The 19524-nt window shown below is 39.2% G+C and overlaps 1 protein-coding gene across 2 annotated transcripts; it reads left to right on the top strand.

Annotated features, from left to right (window-relative positions):
• The first annotated feature begins 7311 nt into the window (after positions 1-7311).
• dnmt3ba (DNA (cytosine-5-)-methyltransferase 3 beta, duplicate a) lies at positions 7312-18550 on the top strand. Of its 2 annotated transcripts, XM_020929559.2 has the most exons (25): positions 7312-7329; positions 8244-8395; positions 8473-8618; positions 8708-10858; positions 11159-11282; positions 11378-11440; positions 11528-11565; positions 11729-11866; positions 12146-12208; positions 12378-12527; positions 12981-13088; positions 13162-13291; positions 13369-13476; positions 13568-13621; positions 13701-13780; positions 13914-14026; positions 14390-14573; positions 14652-14736; positions 14817-14962; positions 15038-15128; positions 16155-16303; positions 16455-16540; positions 16631-16700; positions 16783-16901; positions 17360-18550. In XM_020929559.2, exons 2-25 carry the CDS (start codon positions 8266-8268, stop codon positions 17514-17516), a joined length of 4683 nt encoding a protein of 1560 aa, XP_020785218.2. In that variant the 5' UTR covers positions 7312-7329; positions 8244-8265; the 3' UTR covers positions 17517-18550. The 2 variants fall into 2 exon arrangements, with proteins under 2 accessions (XP_020785218.2, XP_020785219.2); XM_020929560.2 differs by lacking the exons at positions 7312-7329; positions 11729-11866 and having other exon boundaries at positions 7910-8395.
• The last annotated feature ends 974 nt before the right edge of the window (positions 18551-19524 follow it).

Raw genomic sequence — 19524 nt, 5'->3', positions numbered from 1 at the left:
AAAGAACATTGACAAAAGCGTCGCAACAAACGCTCCTCTTGGTCCCAGTCGACATTTTCTCTCAAATTGAACTATATTATCAGAAGATGATTGATCAGGGCTGATGCACAATGATGCACAATGCGCTCTTATCCGACCCACATGCGCCACCTGGAACGGTCGGCTCTTCACACCTGTTTGAATGGGCTTTCACTGCGCGGCTCAGACACGCCACTCTCTCGGCATCAACGACGACGGGACACTGCAAGTAGCTTGGTTTTCTCCAAAGCCGAGTGCATAAGTGGCGTTGGAAATCAAGTAGTGAAAGAACATGTCCGATTTGAAGAAGGTGGAGAGAGGAGGGGGCAGGGTGGCCGTTTTTCCCGGAATATGCTAGAGAGGAAACCACTGTCAACTCGAGAAACAAGATGGCACATTCATGTTACTTATGAAAAAGAACAGAAAAATATTTCAAGTAATAGTATCTTAACAGTGAAACAACCCAAATCAGAACACCATGGGCTTCTGTCACAAGCACAAGTTGGGTGGGGCAAATTATTATTATTTTTTTTCCTTTAGTTTTTCTTCAATTCAAAATGTTCACAAATTAAACTTGCCAATTGAAAAAAAATCTTATCAGATTGAATTTAATTTCATGTCAGTGTATCTTGGCTGATAGTATTTCAACATCTGGATACTTGTGTTTGGCTGTAACACTCATATCTGAGCTGAACCATGTCACATTTGGGTCCAGTTCAGATGCAAAGAAAGAGGTAGAGCCCTAATAGTACTTTGTGCCCGCTTGAATTCACTGTGCTCTCATTGTGGGCAGTCGGACTCCTCTTGGCCTGTGCATGAGGCCCAGGCTGGTGCTGGTGACTGCTGCTGTTGCCATGACAGCAGCGCAGCAGTGCTTCTGGCCGTGCAGAGGGTGAGTGGGATGCCCCATCCTCATGTCTCTCCATCCTGACTCAGACTGTACGGACAAAAGCCCCACCCTTAACCATGGACCACTGCTCGGCCCATTCAGGCTGATGAGAGCACACATGTTTATGTTCAACTGTGCAGTGCCTAGGCCCTTCGCTTTATCTTACAGATTGTTTCATCATTTGGCTGTCTCCTCACAGGACTGGCCTGGATGCGGATGAGCTGGAGGGCTCCCTGTCCCTCAGAGGAGAAAACTGCTCAAAGCTTTCTCTCTTCATAAGAAAAATATGGCCACAGCAAAGAAGAAAATTGATGTTTGCTATGTGCAGTTTTTTGTGGTGAGAGCTGGACAGGTCCTGTGGGCAGAAGATGGATGCTCTGGTTCCTCTGTGGGACCTGTCAATTGGGAACATCTCCTCAGTCCTAATGAAGCCAAAGTGCTGCAACTTAGCACCAGCCTTTGAGGGATTCCTTATTTAGGACTGCAACAGGGCTTACAGAGCATGGCAATGAAAGACTAACTCAAAGTGCTGATATCAGCATTTGGGCACTGCATCACCTGCTCCTCAAATACCTTAGAAATAGTTTAGAAAGTTTACAAATAAACTGGATGTCATGAAAAAATAATACATTCAGTGTTATAGATTTTTATATAATTTTCTAACTTGTAAAGTTAGAAAATTATATAAAAACACAGTTTTTAAAATGAAGGACAGTGCGCCTTTTACTGCTGGCCATGTTTGTCCCAGTAGATGCATTCACAGTCAAACAGAGGGAGGTTGCCTATGCTCAGATGGGCTGTTAAGAACTGTTGATCTTGTGTTAAATGAGTGTCTGTTAAACACCACCTCCTCATGGTGTCGACGGGAACTGCATCTTTTATATTGTCCCATCAAAATACATGACTATAGTTTACTTGTATATGCTAATTTTTGTGTTTTGACAGGTAATTTATTTTAGATGATATTATTGCATTATACAAGTGATCTTGTAGTGGGTGGATATGAGTGAGATTCATTGATATATTATGCTGAAAATATCAAGGGTCCAGGATGTTTCACACTTAAAATAAGCAATGCTGTTACCCAAAGCTTTGGAAAAATAAAAAATAAAAATAAAAAATCAGCATTATCTGGCAAAAATAAAATCAAAGCAAATAAACAAAAATAAGACATTATTAATTATAGTTAAGAGGCCTTTTAGTAATTTTAATTATGCATTTAGTTTTTAAGATCAGAACAATCCAAGTGTGAAAAATACTGCATCTATTTATGTTGATGCTATAGGAATTTGCAAAGAGATTTTAGAGTGATTCACGCACTGCTGAATACCTCCAGTCTATTATTTCAGTCCTATCTTTATCTGCTCAGTCACTCGCAGCACAGAGCAGCAGCAGCAAAAGTTGAAGTATATATTTACCAGCTCGGTACAGTGCATTGAAAGCCTCATGGACCTCCTCATATGGGACTAGAGCAGAGCAGAGCAGTGGGTCAGGACCTGGGGTAACTATAGGCCGCTGGGACAGCACCACCGAGAGGCAGCCAGAGACGACAGAATGGGCACAGTCGCCATGGAAACACAAGCGGCCCAGGCAAATCGTGGCAACTGGTAACTAAGTAACAGGAAACGGCGGACGGAGCAGAGGGGCCGATGAGTGTGGTTAATCATGGCGGGAGGGGTGGTTGGGGGTGGGGAGTTGGGGTGGGTGGGAGAGGGGCTAGTGACAGCAGAGAAGGGCACATTGCACACCCCCTTTTCTGCTCCACGTGTCCCGGATCCACTCTGGATTACTGTCAGGAGAAGCATGGCGTCTCCACCCTTTACTTTTGTCTGTGGATAAGCTAAAGGTGCTACACTACTGCCCAGAGGTTTGGTTGTAGTTAAACTGCTGGGCTCTGTGTTGGCCTTAGCTTTGTGAGATCGATTCCCTGCTCTGACAATCTCTCCCCACTCGTCACCACAATATTACACTGCCCTCCTCTCTAATACATATGTGCCAAGAAAGGGTGTAAACGGTTGCTACCTATATGGGTCCTGCTGGAGACATTGTTACTGTGGCAAGATTAATTGGAATCAAAATCTCAGTTTGAATTAATGCAATTAGCAAATATCAAAGCCTGCAATTTTTTTTACACACCATTTTGTCCACAGACAACAATATATTCTACATAAGAAACGCTAACCCTATCATTTAGACCTGTACAAACTGGACAGTATCTTTGTTAGTTCTTAGTTAGGACGTGTTTAAAACATTGAGTAGAATCCAAGTATTAAAATGATAATAAACACATCGCAAATCAAATTGCATTTTACCCAAAATGTCTTTATTAGCTCTGCAGTGTCACATATTAGTTTTTAATATGTGTACCATTTTCTGCAGCTTGGATTAAGGAAATACTAACCTGGATTTCATTCATGGCACATTGCACTATAGCCTTAATTATAATTACCTCTATTACAAAGATGTTGCAGCTAAATAAACCATAGTAGGCATAAGCAGAATAATGGTTTCTGTTGCACTGACTAACCCCTCCCTGACAAGTCCCGCCTCTTTTCCCTGTAGTCTACAAGGGGCCCAAAGGAAGTGTGCTAACTCTACACAATGAAAGAATGTATGAAATACGTGGGGTATTTCATATATTCAAACTACCACACTAATACTTATGAGCCATATCACTAAAGCTCAGACTGCAGGTAATTAAGGGTAATAGGCTTGTAACAGCAAGATAGAAACATGGGCAATGAGAATACAATTTTTTTGTTTGTTTTTTCCAGTTTTCTGACGGCAGGATTAATCACAAATTATAAAGGCTGCAATAACTCTTCTACTAACAAGAGTATTATGCTCTTCTATTTTAGATCTCTACAATCAACAAATGTTAATACTCGTGGATATGTTAAAAATGTGCACTCTGTGCACATAAATTAAGGAGTTCATCAATGGCTATACAGATAGACAAGACAGCAGTAAGAATTATGACACCTAATAACAAACAACAGGGTTAAATGATCTTCTATCAGTAAGAAATCAAAATGAACTCAAATATTTCCTCCAAATCTGTCAATCCTACTGAAAAATTTTACAAGAAACATAGGATCTGTCGTAGCCACCTGTGCGTTGTGTGCTCAACAGTAATGGACTCTGATGAAGAGCTGCAAACACTCCACGCTCTCCTGCTTCGCTCTGATTGGTTGTGACATGCTCATAGTGGCCCCCCATGGTCACACTGACGTCCTCTTAGCCTCGTCTTTGTAGCACATGTGTGATTGCACCTGTCAGTCCCTGTCCCTTAAGTCTTATCCCCTAAAAAGGCCCCTATGACCTTTGCCTTTATTTATGCCGTTTTTAAACTTCCTTGTTCACTGACCATGTTGTTCCTCTTTTTCAGCATGAAACAAATTGAACTTAAAATCTAGAGTTAACTACTTTTAACCATGACTGCAAAACAGATGATAGTTTTCCTCCAATTTGTACAAGAAAGAAAAGTGCCAGTATAAAGGCTTTGAGTTAATCATTTACATAAACTAAGCATGTTCATTGCTTCATTATTAACTAGACTTTACTATGCATAAAAAACAGCAGAAAAATATCTCAATATTGAATAATAATATTGCTGAATATGAATAATATTGCTTATAAGGCACATAGTATTTTTAAGGGTATACACCCATTATCACAAGAAAATAAAGAATTCCAGCTGCTCCATATCCGCTGGGGTAGTATGTTTGGTAGGTCTAGATGCTCTGTGTACCAACTATTTTCAATTCACTTCACTTTAATTTTGTAAAGCTCTAAATCACAACAGCAGGTGGCCCTTACTGCTTAATAAGATCATTGGTTTATCCAACAGCTAAAATAGACACATTTTTTGTTTAAACAGGGTTACTTTCCTCATTATTCGATAACTGAATTGTATTTTGAGTTATTTGTGCATGTTAAGAAAACCAGGGGATATTTGAAGATGCAAACTACAGGATTTCGCATTCACTCATATACTGACAGTACACTGTTAGATGTGTATTCACCACTTTTATCCACAGCCTTTTAACTTAGTACATAGTTAGTAAATAGTTTGCCAATGCTATTATTTATTTATTCATAAAAATCGAGAGCAGAAGCAGCAAACTTAAATTGTCCTGGGTACTACTGTATTATTGTGAATAATGGACTTCAACAAATTTGCTTGTCTTGTTTCAATGCATTGTAACACAAATCATTTGCGCACACCTCTGCAACTACTAAGGAATGCGAATGCACAGGGGTGCATGGGGGTTTGGTTTCCAGACTGTATTCCTTCACCAAGAACTCATGTCTGGCTTATCCAGGCTACAGTTTGGAGTGTTTCCAGGTTCCACTCTAGCCAAAGCAAACTATGCTGACTATGCTGACCCTAAAAGCTGCACTGAGGTGCTAGGCCCTAGGGGCCTATACCTGAAAGATGGGTAGATGAGCGCAGTTGTGCTGAAAAGCGACAGTTGAAAATGGGCTATGACTGTGTTATTTTCAGACTTTTGGTAGAGAAAGCTCACAGAGATTGATCTCCCTCTTCAGTATAAGTGCTTACACTGACAGAGCTGTCTGCCTTCTCCATGCATAAGAGTAGAAGCTGTGGATGGTGTGAACAGGTCACATTCTGAGAACCCGATGTTCTCCCTGTGTGCTGCACCTCCAGCTGTGATCCTGTGAAACTCTCTGAAGGCAATGAGTCTGCCTACAGAAGGGAGGTGAACTGGCTGGTGACCTGGTGCAGTACTAACAACCTGAAGCTCAATGACCAAAACACAGTGGAGGTGATCATGGACCCACCCACCAAAATCCCACCCAGCAGACAGACTATTTGAGCCCTTGAGCAGGAGGCTACAGTCAATCTGCACCATAACCTCTCACCTTATGCACAGTGAACACTTCATAACACCTTAGCACTACTGTCCTCAATGTTGGCAATATTTTGTCTTTAGCGGTAGTCTAATCTTTAGAGGTAGTCTAGTCTTTAGAGGTAGTCTAGTTTATCTTGACACCTATTTTTCTATGCATGCCCATTACTATAGGCCCATATTTAGTACATTTTATAACAATTGCTTTATGTTCAGTACATGTTTGCACTAAATCACCAAAGCAACTTGTTAAACTCACCCATTTCCCACAATGAAGGGCAGGCATCCTTCTCCAAATCTTAATTCTGGTCCAAGTGCTTCTCCATATAAATGGTCCTAATAATTAGCATTTTAACACTCAGTTGTGGAATAAACAACTCTGATTTAGAGCCACACCTCACTAATCCTCAGGTTTTTGATGGATTGCTCATGGAGCCTATTTAACCTATTGCAAAACTCAAGGCACCACATAGCCATTTAAGGTCTACGGTAGTTGCTCAATCTCGTGCTCAGCTCGTGCTCAAAGCCTCCATGTCGTGGTATTACATGGCATAACTTACACAAGAATAGATTCCCACTTTGCTTGAGATAGCTATCTCGTATGAAAGACTATCTGTAAATTTGGCTATTGGGGTGTGTTCCCCACGGAATATCAGTGCCTTTTGATAAAGCTGTGATTTCGCAAACTCCTTGAGTGTTTGTGATCATTGGCAAAGGGAGTCTATCGCTGTGCATTGCGTTCATTTGTTGTTTATTTCACGAAGGCTTCTGTGCGTCGCTGACTTCACACAAACCATGATTTTGCTTTGCGCATTGTTCTGCTCGCACCATCGCAGCAGAAAATGGCGTCATCTGTTCGCCATTTCGGCAAAAGGTTTACAAAGGCGAAATCTAAAATACGACAGTTCTCGTTTAAAAGCCAATAATAGGTAATTGTTAGTGGCCAACAATATAGCCTGCTTTGCACGGACAAAAGTTTTTTAGGCCAACTGATCACACCAGTTCACTCTAGGGTAAAACTTTTCTAGACGACGGCCTAAACGTGAAGTGATTTTAACGACATGTTTTGGGTATAGTAGGCTATACGCAAGCACGCACCTTATAATATCACATATATGCCATTATAGGCCCACTAAATTGATTCCACTCAAGTTTATATTTTAATGCTTATATTTCAATTAGTTCAATTTCGGCGGTTTGCTTTGCGCACAGCCTTCGCGTTATTGCGACTTTATGTCGACAGATTGAAGTGACTTTGTGGGTAACAATGCGCCCTGTTGAAGATTCCAATTCCGAACCGTACATTTTTCGGACAAAGCGACAAAGACACAACTCTTATTACAATTCAAAGGCGGATTCGCACGAAAAGCCAGCAATCGTTGATTTAGTGGGTGGCGTGGCTTATTCTTTTACGGGACGGGCCGTCCTAGGCCCAGGAACCGTCCAATCGGGGAACTGGGCAAGTGTGACGTCACACTGGCCAGCCTATTGTAATTGGGCTTTACGATCGAGCTCGTAGTATCCCTCGACACCTAATGGGGAGAGGAGGTAAGTCCACCACGATATTTTCAGTATTAGGCTAGCTAAGATAAAGGACCAGCTGTACGTGGACGTACAAAACAAAGCGTTGACCTGGTTATGTGTGTAATACATGTTGCTAAGAGCACTCCGATACATTTACCTCCTTTTTAGTTTCTCTTTCGTCTCGGTTTGTTTGTATATCCCGTGAGCTGCGGGCTGCACAAAGACCGGTGCGTGCAAACACAAAGGCAAATCAGATGGAAATGAAAAGAAACAGGACTTGACTTCTTACGTTCCTTCATGTTTGAGTTTGGTGCCGACATGTCATGATTTAGCAACTGTATCATTTCAGTCCATTCGTGCATTTTACTGGCGAAAGGCTATAGATTTTGCTCCATGCGTGCTTACGTTAAATTATACGGGCATTACCTTAACTATTTAAGATAATAGATCCACAGCAAATGTAAAACAGCTGGTGTTAGGGGTTTCGTGCAGACAGTAACACGTGTTTTAAAAGTCTGTTCAGGGTAAAGAGCAGAGATAGTTTTAGGAGTGGAACATTCGCGGCAAAATGGACCAACCACGCGAGACTTTGCGGGACGTTTTCTATACATTGAGGAAGAGATGGGATCAGCATGGCTGCTTTATGCAGCGCGGCCACTACAGCTAGAGCCGATCAGGATTATAACGTCTAAGCGACATCGTTACAAGCGCGTTATAAAGTTGAATCAGACCAGTGCACATAGCAGGAGCAAGCACGGGCTTATAGCAGACAACTATGAGCCCTCCAGTGATACATCAACAGGAGAGACTATTTGAACCGATCCCCATTCCCATAGCTCTACAAGCCCAAAAGAACTACTAATGTCAACAATCACAGTGATTACACGGATGCACCCACACAAGGTCAGTTTGAAACTAAATGTAATCGTTCTTTTCAGGTGTATTTTCTGAACTCCAAAGATGATAGAGCCACAGGAAATCCTTGTGAACCCAGACTCCACTCATGATAAGAGCAGCAGAGCTTATGTGGTGTCCTGGGTAAACAGTCTGCTGAAGACAGACTTCTCAGATGTCAGACAGCTGTCTTCAGGTAGTTTTACTATGTTTTATTAATACAAATACAAAATATTATCATTGCAGGCTTTTATAGTATGTATTTGCTTTTAGGGACAAGCCAATGTCAGATCATGGACATTGTTGCGCCAGGCTCTGTGGACATGACCAAAGTGAAGATCAGCCCACAGACTGAAGAGGATTTTGAGCATAATTTCAATTTACTCCAGGAGGCCTTCACCAAGAGTGGAGTTACAAAGGTATGCAAACAATATGAACTTACAATGTATTCTATGTCATTGTACTGTGTTACATGTTTATTATCAAAGTATGTTTTATTTGTTCTTAGACTCTTCCTGTGAACGAGCTAGTAACGGGGGATTTTAGAAGCAACTTTGAATTGATGAAGTGGTTCAGACTTTTCTATATGGCCAATGTCAAAAGATACAGAGTGTACCATCATTCAGGAGCTGCACAGTATAAATCCAGGACCAATGGCACTCTGCACTCAGAGAGTAACATCGACCCCTCAAAAATATGTCCCTACAGTGACACTTGGAAGGAGACTTTTGAATGGGCACATGCAAGTGCTCTAGGTGAGCAGTTCACCTACTGCCGCATATGTCACAGAAATCTCAAAACATTTTTGAGAGGCACCATTGACTTGAAGAGACACTCTGAAACAAATATACACAAAAAGAGAGAAACACTTGCCAAGAACCGAACCCTATTAAACCACATTTCAACACCTCTGCCCTGCTCCTGGACAGCTGTTCAATTTATATGTCACTATTTTAATTATTCTGGGAAACTGGAGCCCAGAGAGTTTGCCCGCTCTAAACTGGGTTTAAATTACCCCATAAATATAACCTCTCACTGTCAGATCACTCCTTATTGTTTATATATATTTGGAGGAATATCGGTGGAGCACACCCAGGTCTCTGTGCTGCTCATAGGTTACTTTGACTCTGAGGAGCCCAGATATTGCATCCGGTTTTTGGATGCCCTTGAGGCTTTGTCAGAGAGCACAGAAGACCAAAAGAGAGACACAGTGGTGGGGATTTTAAATAGGTTTGATTTGCCCTCAGCAAATCTGGTAGCCCTTTATATGGAGGGTAATGGTGCTGCATCAGAGCAGATGCAATCAGAGCTCTGGAAGCTCAGACCCAACATGGTGTCTTTTGGCTGTTTGTACACCATGGCTGATAGAGCCTGTGAGGCTGCACTGAAACAGCTCTCTAATAAGACACTGGAAATGCTTGTAGACATGCACAATTATCACACCTCCTGTCAAACTAAGAATGACAAACTCAGCAGTCTTTTTGGATCTGAAATCTTGGACTGTTCATCATTTGACAGTTTTATCAGTAAGAGTTGCCTTAATCTATATCCGTTAGTCTGCAGTTTCCTGGAAATGTGGACAGACTTGACATCTTACTTTGAAGTATGCAGTGTAGAGGATGAAAAAGCCAAATTAATCTGCTCACAGCTGCAGGATCCCCGAGTCAAGGCAAAATACATGATCCTTACTGAGGCCATAAAGCCACTGCACAGCTTCCAAAAAAATTTGCAGTCTCAAAAGGAAGAATTGCTTGCTGATTTTGTCAAAATTTTGGGACAAGCCAGTAAGCTGCTACAAACATACACCTCCTGTTTTCTTGAGCCCCAGGCAGAGTTTCAGTTCCTCAGAGAAAGAGACATTCAAATTCTTAAAAACACAGACTCACATTTATCCAGCACCAGCATGAGAGTTGGAGGACCAGCCTTACATGACTTTCTAAAGGAGTCTAATTGTTTGGATGCTCTCACACTACTACAGCAAGAGGCCTTATCTCTTTACATTGCACTCACCAATAGCATTGCAGATGCTCTACCTTTGAGTACTGTGATGCTGCGGTCTATAGTTCAGCTGCTAAACCCACAGAGCAGACTGACTGTTACTGACAAAGAGGTAGAGGACATTGGAGTGAGGTTAGAAGTGTGTTCATCTCCTGAGGAGAGAGACCAGCTCAGGGATGAGTTTCAACATTACCAACGTGCTGCAGAGGACAAGAGTGAGAAGGAGGACAGAATTGCAGAGGAGAAGACTAAAGAGAACACAGACAAGAACCAAACTAAAGAGGAGAAAACTACAAAGGACAAAACAGGGGAGGACAAAACTAGAGAGGACTTACGTGCAGGAGACATGACAGAGTGCAAGACTCAAGAGGACATGACTAAGGACAAAACTAAAGAAGGCAAAACTGTGGACAAGATTGAAGAGGACACACCTGAAGAGGACATGATTGAGAACAAGACACAAGAAGACAAAACAGAAGTGGACATACATGTAAAGAACATAAATGATGAGGAGAAAAACGATAACACAGGAGCCTCACTGGAGAAGCACTGGGTCAAAGTCTTAAAAGACCTAAAACCGTCCTCCATCTTCAGAAAGCTGATTCTGACGCTGCTGGCCTTTCCTCACCCTTCACTAGACTCTAATCACATTTTTGACAAGGTTTGACAAGCAATAATTTTGAAAGCAACACTTAGTAACTTTTGTCATGTAATACACAACTGCAAATGACTTGTCGTGATGACTTAAAATTAATGCTGCATATAGCACACTCAAATTTGTCAAGACAGCCATACGTACATTATGTGTGTACAAATTATATAAATTTTATGTTGCATTTGCATAAATTTAATGTGCATTTTTAGAGTGTGTTTGAAAAGTTATTTAGTGTTGCTTTCCCTTGATATTGTTATTATGGCATATTGGCTTGTACTGTTTGTTGATCTAATTAATTAATTTCAGGTCTTAAAGAATAACAAAGAAGGTGTTGCTTTGCCTGAGACTGACACTGTAACAGAGAGTGACTCTGATGTGACTTCGGACAACAGTAGCAACAACTCATTCAAGAGGAACTATGATTCATTGGGTATTATTTAATTGTGACTATCTCTATAGAACATGCATGCTACACTACCATTAGAGCTCCAGTGTGTTAATTATTATTATTTTTTTCAATGTTAGACCTGAATGGTGTGGACCTGTCTACACTGAGGCCATGTGAAGTTCGCCTGAAAAAATTAATAGGTAGTTGTTTTTGTTGTATTTTTAATTTATTGAAAGTTTGTGTGATAAAGCTTGATTGGTTGATTAATACAAATATCTCTTTTCAAGAACCTCCTGATGGAGAGAAATGGTATTGGTGGAAAGAGGTACAGTATTCATTTCCTCGACATTTGATTGAAAAGCAAATGTACATTTAACAAAGTGCACTGTACACTTGTCTAGCAGGTTCTGTGTGTTATGAAAGTGGATAAGAGGGTGTGGCTCCTTTTTGATTATCATATTGTGTAATGGGACTGTGTTGTCTCTCAGGAGGTTAATAGGGGAAGTTATGGCTTGGAGAAAACCTTACGCCAGAAGCCACAGGCCCGTACAGTATTTCAGGCTGGTTCCAACACTTGGACCAAGCTGGTAGGAGATGAAAAGGGCGTGGATTCCCAAGATGAGGTGGTAGGTATACCACAAGTATACTACCAAAATTCTCATGGGCAGGAGCCAGCTAATGTATCCAACTATTTACAATATATCATTTCACTCATTAAGTGTAGTGTCATGCTACTTATTTGATATTTTTCCTAATAAACAGGCTTAAACGTAGCAATTTAAAGCTGTACAAGAATATTTATACATAGAAGTGGTAAACAACTAAATGGGGATTGAAGCTAATGTTTTACTTTTTGTCAGATTAATGATATTATTTTATATTTAATTTGTATATTTATTTTTCAGGTGGACCAAACTGAGTCACCATCTAATAAGGCACCAAGAGGAAGACGCAAACAGCTCTACCAGGTATAGTTACAAAACAAAAGCACCTAGTTACATGCTGTTATCTAATTTTCAAGTCACAATATGTTATGACACATACTTTAAAGTGTTATTATTATTTACTACTTGACTAATCTACCCACTTCTGCATAATATTTAAAGTCTTAATGTTTTTCTGTGAAATTAATTTAAGGATGGCAAAGGTTTTCTGACTGGAGAGCTGGTGTGGGGGAAACTGAAGGGCTTTACCTGGTGGCCTGGGCTGGTCAAGTCCTGGAAAACAAAGTCCTCTCCTCCCGGGCTGAGACGAGTCGAGTGGTTTGGGGATGGCATGTTCTCAGAGGTTTGATGTGGCTTTTTATATTTTAAAATAATGGTTATCAACATAAGTTTTAATGAGAATTGTAATTATAAATCTTCATAATTTGCATAAATACTCTGCACTACTGCTTTAGATTATTCAACTGTTTTTATAGTATTTGTACATTGTGATCCAATCATTTGTAAGCTTGAGATCCAATAATTTCAAATAGTTATTGATCAACTTGGTTCTTTTTAACTGAGAGATCAACAGCCAGACTGGCTGTTGGCTGTCAGTGAAACCATGTGGACTGGAGCAGAATTCCGATTTTGGAGGAATAAATTGTTAAAGAAATGAATGACATTTTTATGTGTTTTGTGATCAGTCAATATTAAGAAATTAAATCATTACATTATTTTGTCATATTGTGAAAATATTTTTTAGCCTTTTTGGAGCAAATGTTTATGTTTTTACTGTCATGTTCTTTCCTTGTAGATCTATACAGAGCGACTGATGCCATTTAGTGCCTTCACTGTCTGCTTCAACAAACACACATTGGCCTGTTTACCAGTTTACAAGGAGGCAATTTTTCAAGTGTTAGAGGTGAGCAAAACAATATCCATATTAATTAGAGAATATCTGAGATTTCATGTACTGACTCACTTACGGCCTTCAGTTGGCAGCTGAACGATGTGGGAAGTCTTTTAGTGTTGATGGCACAGACAAAGAGAGCGAGTTAAAGGAGATGCTGCGCTGGGCCCACGAAGGGTTTCTGCCCACAGGATCGGACGGGTTTATGCCGCCTGGTATGTCTCTTTAAAAAAAAAAAGTGAACAAATTAGTGTTATTCAGGTTCACTTTTATTTTGACCTTTCATTTGTAGAGTCCCTGACAAGTGAAGATTCTCGTGACTCAGACTACCAGCCACCAGCAAAAAGAAAATACGTCCTGAAAAGTAAAGCACACCTGGCCCTGGTTTCTTTCAGCAGACGTAAGTTTTTCTGCTAATATATTTCTGCTTATATTAACCTGGTTGTTGAAATTGTATGTTATATTGTATTTATCAAATTGTTTTATTATAGAGACCATGGTGGATAGCCTCAAAGAAGCAAGAAATAAAGTCAAAACTCTTGAAGGTAAGTTTGTAAGAAATTAAGTAAAACAATTTTTGAACAAAATTCTCTGAACAAAAAATTAAGTTGTGGTTCATTACAGATTTTTGTTTGTCTTGTGGAACATCTGAGATTGATGTACAGCACCCACTATTTGAAGGAAGTTTGTGTACTAAATGCAAGGTAATAACCACAATCTGTTTCTCTCTTTTGTAATGTGTATTGTCTTCATTTCAGTCCAATATTTGTACAACTAACACACATTTGAATCAGATGCTATTAACATTTGCCATCTGTCTGTAACATGTTAACGCAGGAAAACTTCACTGAGACGCTTTATCGTTACGATGAGGACGGGTACCAGTCCTACTGCACTGTATGCTGTGCTGGCCTCGAGGTCATCCTTTGTGAAAACCCCAGCTGCTGCAGGTGAGCACTGTTATCAAAATATTATATAAGGCACTAATGTATGGAAAATTATTTGCATATTATGTCAAATTATGTTTTAAAATGATGATATTAAAATACGGTAGATATGACAAATTCAATGTTTATTTCCTAAACACCAACAATGCAGAATTTTAATCAAGGCTATTTGACACAAAATAGTGAAATTTATTCCTCTAAAGTCTGAAACATTGCTCCAAATCACATACTTTTACTGACAAAAGATTGGCTGTAGATCTCTCAATTAAAAAGCTCTCATCATTGACAATCAGGATGAGACAATCTCACTCTTGATTAAAATCAGATTGCATAGCCTTGTTTAAAAGTGTCCTACTTCTGTCACAGATGTTTTTGCAAAGACTGCATTGAGATTCTAGTTGGTCCTGGGACATTCGACCAGCTCAAAGAGGTGGATCCGTGGTGCTGCTACATGTGCCAGCCCTCAGAGTGTAAAGGATACCTCAAACTCAGGCCCGACTGGAGCATCAGGGTGCAGGACTTCTTTGCCAATAACAGTGCTTTTGAGTTTGTAAGTAACAAAAAATTGTTAAATATCAGGGAAAGGGTTTAATTTATAACACATTCTATTTTTTTTTTTTTGTAATAGGAACCTCATAGACTTTATCCAGCTATTCCCGCGGCTCAGCGGAGACCAATCAGAGTGCTCTCTCTGTTTGATGGCATTGCAACAGGTTTGTTTACATGGGCATATATTTCGGTGTGTAAATGTAACTGTATACTTCAGCGTGTAACACATAATATTTTATGGCAGGATACCTTGTGCTGAAAGACTTGGGCTTCAAGATTGAGCGCTATATTGCTTCAGAAATTTGTGATGACTCCATAGCTGTGGGAATGATCAAACATGAGGGAAAGATTGAGTATGTCAATGATGTGCGCTCTATCACAAGAAAGCATGTAAGTATGGAAAAACTATTAATAAATGCCTTTTTATAATCATCTTATTAAATAGCCTGTTATTTCATCTCGTAGCTGGCAGAATGGGGCCCCTTTGACCTTTTGATTGGAGGGAGTCCATGCAATGACCTGTCCATAGTCAATCCACTGCGAAAAGGATTATTTGGTAATGTCTTCAAAATTTTTGGCATGATTTAAATGTGCATTATACAACTGCTTTCTGCTGTTTGCTTGTCTCCAGTCCTGTCCCAATATCCACAGTATGTATGTACTGCACAATTTAGTGAAGTGTGCATTGAAGTTGCATGTGTGTGAATGAGGATTGAGACAGTCCACACTTCAGATAACTGACATACTATTGCCATTGAAGAGTAAATATCCAAACTGAGTAAAACAGCTGTTAGCAATGCTGTTAAACTGCAGTTCAATTAATTTGAAAGCCACAGCCTAGCCCTGTTAATCATTTGCTGAATTGGCCATAAACAATTAAGATCTGTGTTTTTACACTGGTGTTACCTCGGCAATTTTTATCAATGTATTTATTGGAAATATATGGTATAAATGGTCAATGGTCACATTTTTATATAGAGTTTTTTCACCTTCACAGCACTCAAAGCACTATACAACATGGAACCACTCACCCATTCACACAGACACTCATACACCAGTGTACGCAGACACTAGGGGCAAGGTGGGTTAAGTATCTTGCCCAAGGACATAAAGACAGCATTCATTTGTGGGAGCTGGAATCACACTGCCAACCTCTGGGTCAGTGGATCTGACCACTCAACCAATATTTACTTAATATTAACTGTTAAGCCATTCTTTTCCATTGTATCCATTCACTGGGCTGTGGGGAAACATTCCAGTAAAATGCATTGGGGGGGGTAGTTGCTTGAAGTCGGCATCGCTCCATGCTTGTAAGCAAGTGCAAGAAGCCACAGAATGTGTATCAGAACATTCTTAAAAATTGGAACACCCTGCACACTTCACATAAACTCGCATCTTATTGGGATAGGGCCTCCATGTGCTGATGTTGTTTTGCTTGGGGTGTTTCACAGTATGACATTAAATTTATCTCCATGGAGACAAGCAAGTGACAACAAAAAGATCAGTTAAATCATGGATTTAACTCTGGATTTAAATTCTTGTGCAAATTCTTGTGCAAATCATGAATATATTCTTCCTGTAGAGGGCACTGGCAGGCTGTTTTTTGAGTTCTACCGGATACTCACTCTGTTGAAGCCAAGAGAAGACGAGGACCGGCCATTCTTCTGGTTGTTTGAAAACGTGGTCTTCATGAGTGGCAATGACAAGGCGGATATCTGCAGGTTCCTTGAGGTATTATATTGGTCTGGTCCTGGTTTCAGCCCATTTTTGTGCTAATGTACAGTACAATACAGTTTGGTTCTGTTATAGTCCTGATTTAAACTTAGTCCCAAATTCTTATTTAAAATTTTTAATTCAATATAATTTTTTTTTCTTATATCAGTGCAATCCCATTCTAATTGATGCAGTAAAAGTCAGCCCTGCGCACAGAGCACGATACTTTTGGGGAAATCTCCCTGGAATGAACAGGTAAAGATGATACTGTAGATCTGGGGTATATACAATGACAGCTTTTGATGTGTATTAACTAATAATTCTTGGTTTGCCCACATTTCACAGACCACTGGCAACGTCTCTGGATGACAAATCGACTTTGCAGGACTGTTTAGAAGTTGGACGTCTTGCCAAGGTGGGTTTGTGATTAAATACTAAGTACTAATGTACTGTTACTTTCTTCATTATTTAAAAAAAAAAGTCATGTTTTGTTGCAGTTTGACAAAGTGCGGACTATAACAACAAAGTCGAACTCCTTGAGACAGGGAAAGAGTGGACCTCACCCTGTTTTAATGAACGGCAAAGAAGATAGCTTGTGGTGCACAGAACTTGAACAGTAAGCATCAGATTACATACCAGTTATATACGATGAACATGAACAGTAGGGCTACAACTAACAATTATTTTAGTAGTTGACAAGTAAGAGGTTATTCCATTAGTACACTAGTCAAACAATAATTTCTATTTAAACACATTTCATTTTAAATTTAATACTTTTTGGCAGAGAATGTTTATGTATAAAAGGTGTCATTGAATTTGTCATATTTTTTCCATTTAATTTAATATCTATGTCTTTGTGATAAAGTATCTTTTGGCATATGCTGAGTCTGTATACGTATGTATATGTATGTACACTCTCTCTCTCATATATATATATATATATATATATATATATATATATATATATATATATATATATATATATATATATATATATATATATATATATATATTATATATTTTTTTTTTTTACCAGTCATCATTGGAGGTTCATTAACATTTTCTGTTTTCCAGGATCTTCGGTTTTCCAAAACATTATACCGATGTGAACAACATGGGCCGCGGACAGAGACAAAAGGTTTTAGGTCGCTCTTGGAGTGTCCCTGTGATCCGCCATCTTTTCTCTCCTCTAAAGGACTATTTTGAGTGTGAATGTGAGACTGGGAACTAAACCAGCATCAAAGAATGTCCAGGTGCCTCAAAGTTGTTCACTGAACTTGATTGGGACGGAAATATAACCAGCAATTAGATACATTTTGTAAACGTCTTTGCATTTAAAGGTGCTCAGTTAATCTACCTCACTCAGATTTATTTTAATGAACTCTTTTAATCAAGATCATTTTTAGAACTTTTAAAAATTGTCACCACTTTTTTCAGTTTGGTAGTTTTTGTCTGCCACGTGTCAACAAAGACATCTTAGGGTTTTTAAAATGTTTTTTAAAAAATGTGATGCCATTGATAGTCGTTATACTTATACATTTTTAATTAGAGATTAGATTTTTTTTATTAAATATTAGAGAGTTTGTGTGTATTTCATTTTGATGACACAGTTATACAAAAATGTGCCTGTTGAAACTCATGCACTGTTTGGTATGTGTATTGCATGAACTCTGTGATGCAGGAAATACGCATCCAAACAATTAAGCCAATGCAACCTATTAATAATCATGAATGCCACTGGTGCTAAATGAAATATGGCATGAGAGAAAGATGCAGTATCTGTTGATTTGAACAGGTTTTAGCTTTCCTGTAAAACTGTATGAAGGTGAATGACCAAGGCTGTGAGAAGCCAGTGTGTAGATCTCATGTGTCCTCCAAGCTTCTCTACAAAGGCCTCTTGTTTGTTACCACATTTTGACTGCTCCAATAGTTTTTGTACTACTTGCAGGAAATTTTAAACTGGTGCTATAACTTATACATTTTAAGATCTGTGACACTTTTTGATTTGTGTTTTGTTTAAAAGCAAATCATAACATTTCTACTGTACTGTAAGTTTCATAATCTGTACCTCATATTGTTTATTATGTATGTTACTATGTTACTGTTTTTGCATGTATGCCTCTGAAAACCCTTAAAAACCTCTGCCTTAAAATCTGGTGCTGATTGCCTTCCCTGTTAAACTGTGTCTGATCCTAAAGTCTGTATCAGTGATAAATGTGCGCGTAGTCTGCACTGTCCTTCTTGTTTAGCTAACAGTTAACTTGTTTTCTAGGACTTTGAACTTGATTTTCTTTATTTAGATGTCAGGAACAAGCTAAATATTAAGCAGTTGTAGACTTTTGTATTTGTTATTAAATTATTAATAGCTATTTCACATTTTGTATGTGTTTTGAGCTTTTACAGTAGAAAATGTCATTACTCATCGCTGACACATTTTTATGTCATTTGCATAACCTCTTTAACAACACATGCATTAATTATCTCCACAGAGGCAAGCAAGTAACACTACAAGGCCCTGTTTCAAGTCAGATCTGTAGAAAGGTGCATCCACTCACAAAATATACAATATATGTCTTCCGAGGTATTTATTTTAGCAACCTGTACATAACTGAATAAAAGCAAGATAGTTTTCTTGGTAAAAAGCTTGAGTTAAGACAATGATCTTGAGAAATGTCAAAAAGAGGGAGCAAGATATGTTTTTAAAATATATTTATTAAACAATATATACATAACTTTATCTTTGGTCCATAGACATACATGTATTACTTTTAAAATCTTCAGTATCAAGTCAACTCCCAAGGCTTCAGTCTCCTTGTCAGTTGAGATGGGGCTGGGTTCTGATTGGTAGGCTGAATGTTCAGTTTTTTCACTCCTGGGACCTCTTTTCCCTCCTGAACCAGCTTCATGACCTCTGCAAAGGTCAAAATGGCCGCCTCTGTTTCTGTGGACCCCTCTGTGGGCTGGATGATACAGCTAGAGTCTGGTGTCCCTTTTAAAGACCTCCACTGTTTGTATGTGTTCCGGTCAATGGGCTCCACAAACCTGCCATAGAAAAAAAAAATTGAAATATCATTTAAACAGTATAAACGAGAGACGTCAATATATGTAACTAACACGTTTCTGGTGCAGGGTCTGCCACCTGCTGGTCTCCATGGAAATGTTATTGCTTGTCTAAAATGTTCCAGTATGACATTATACTATCTACTTCAATGTATTCAATTACAGCTGTTTATGTTCCT

Source organism: Boleophthalmus pectinirostris, unplaced genomic scaffold (assembly GCF_026225935.1).
Source record: "Boleophthalmus pectinirostris isolate CB_2022bp ecotype Guang Dong unplaced genomic scaffold, ASM2622593v1 HiC_scaffold_8, whole genome shotgun sequence".
NCBI classification, from domain to species: Eukaryota; Metazoa; Chordata; class Actinopteri; order Gobiiformes; family Gobiidae; genus Boleophthalmus; species Boleophthalmus pectinirostris.
This window is presented reverse-complemented; position numbering and strand designations above follow the sequence as displayed.

Excerpts from the sequence above, each read along its gene's own strand:
- dnmt3ba (XM_020929559.2), top strand. The coding sequence starts at position 8,266 with ATGATAGAGCCACAGGAAATCCTTGTGAACCCAGACTCCACTCATGAT. Across the intron at positions 13,292-13,368 it reads GGACGGGTTTATGCCGCCTG|AGTCCCTGACAAGTGAAGAT; the intron begins GTATGTCTCTTT and ends TTTCATTTGTAG. Across the intron at positions 16,902-17,359 it reads TGGTGCACAGAACTTGAACA|GATCTTCGGTTTTCCAAAAC; the intron begins GTAAGCATCAGA and ends TCTGTTTTCCAG.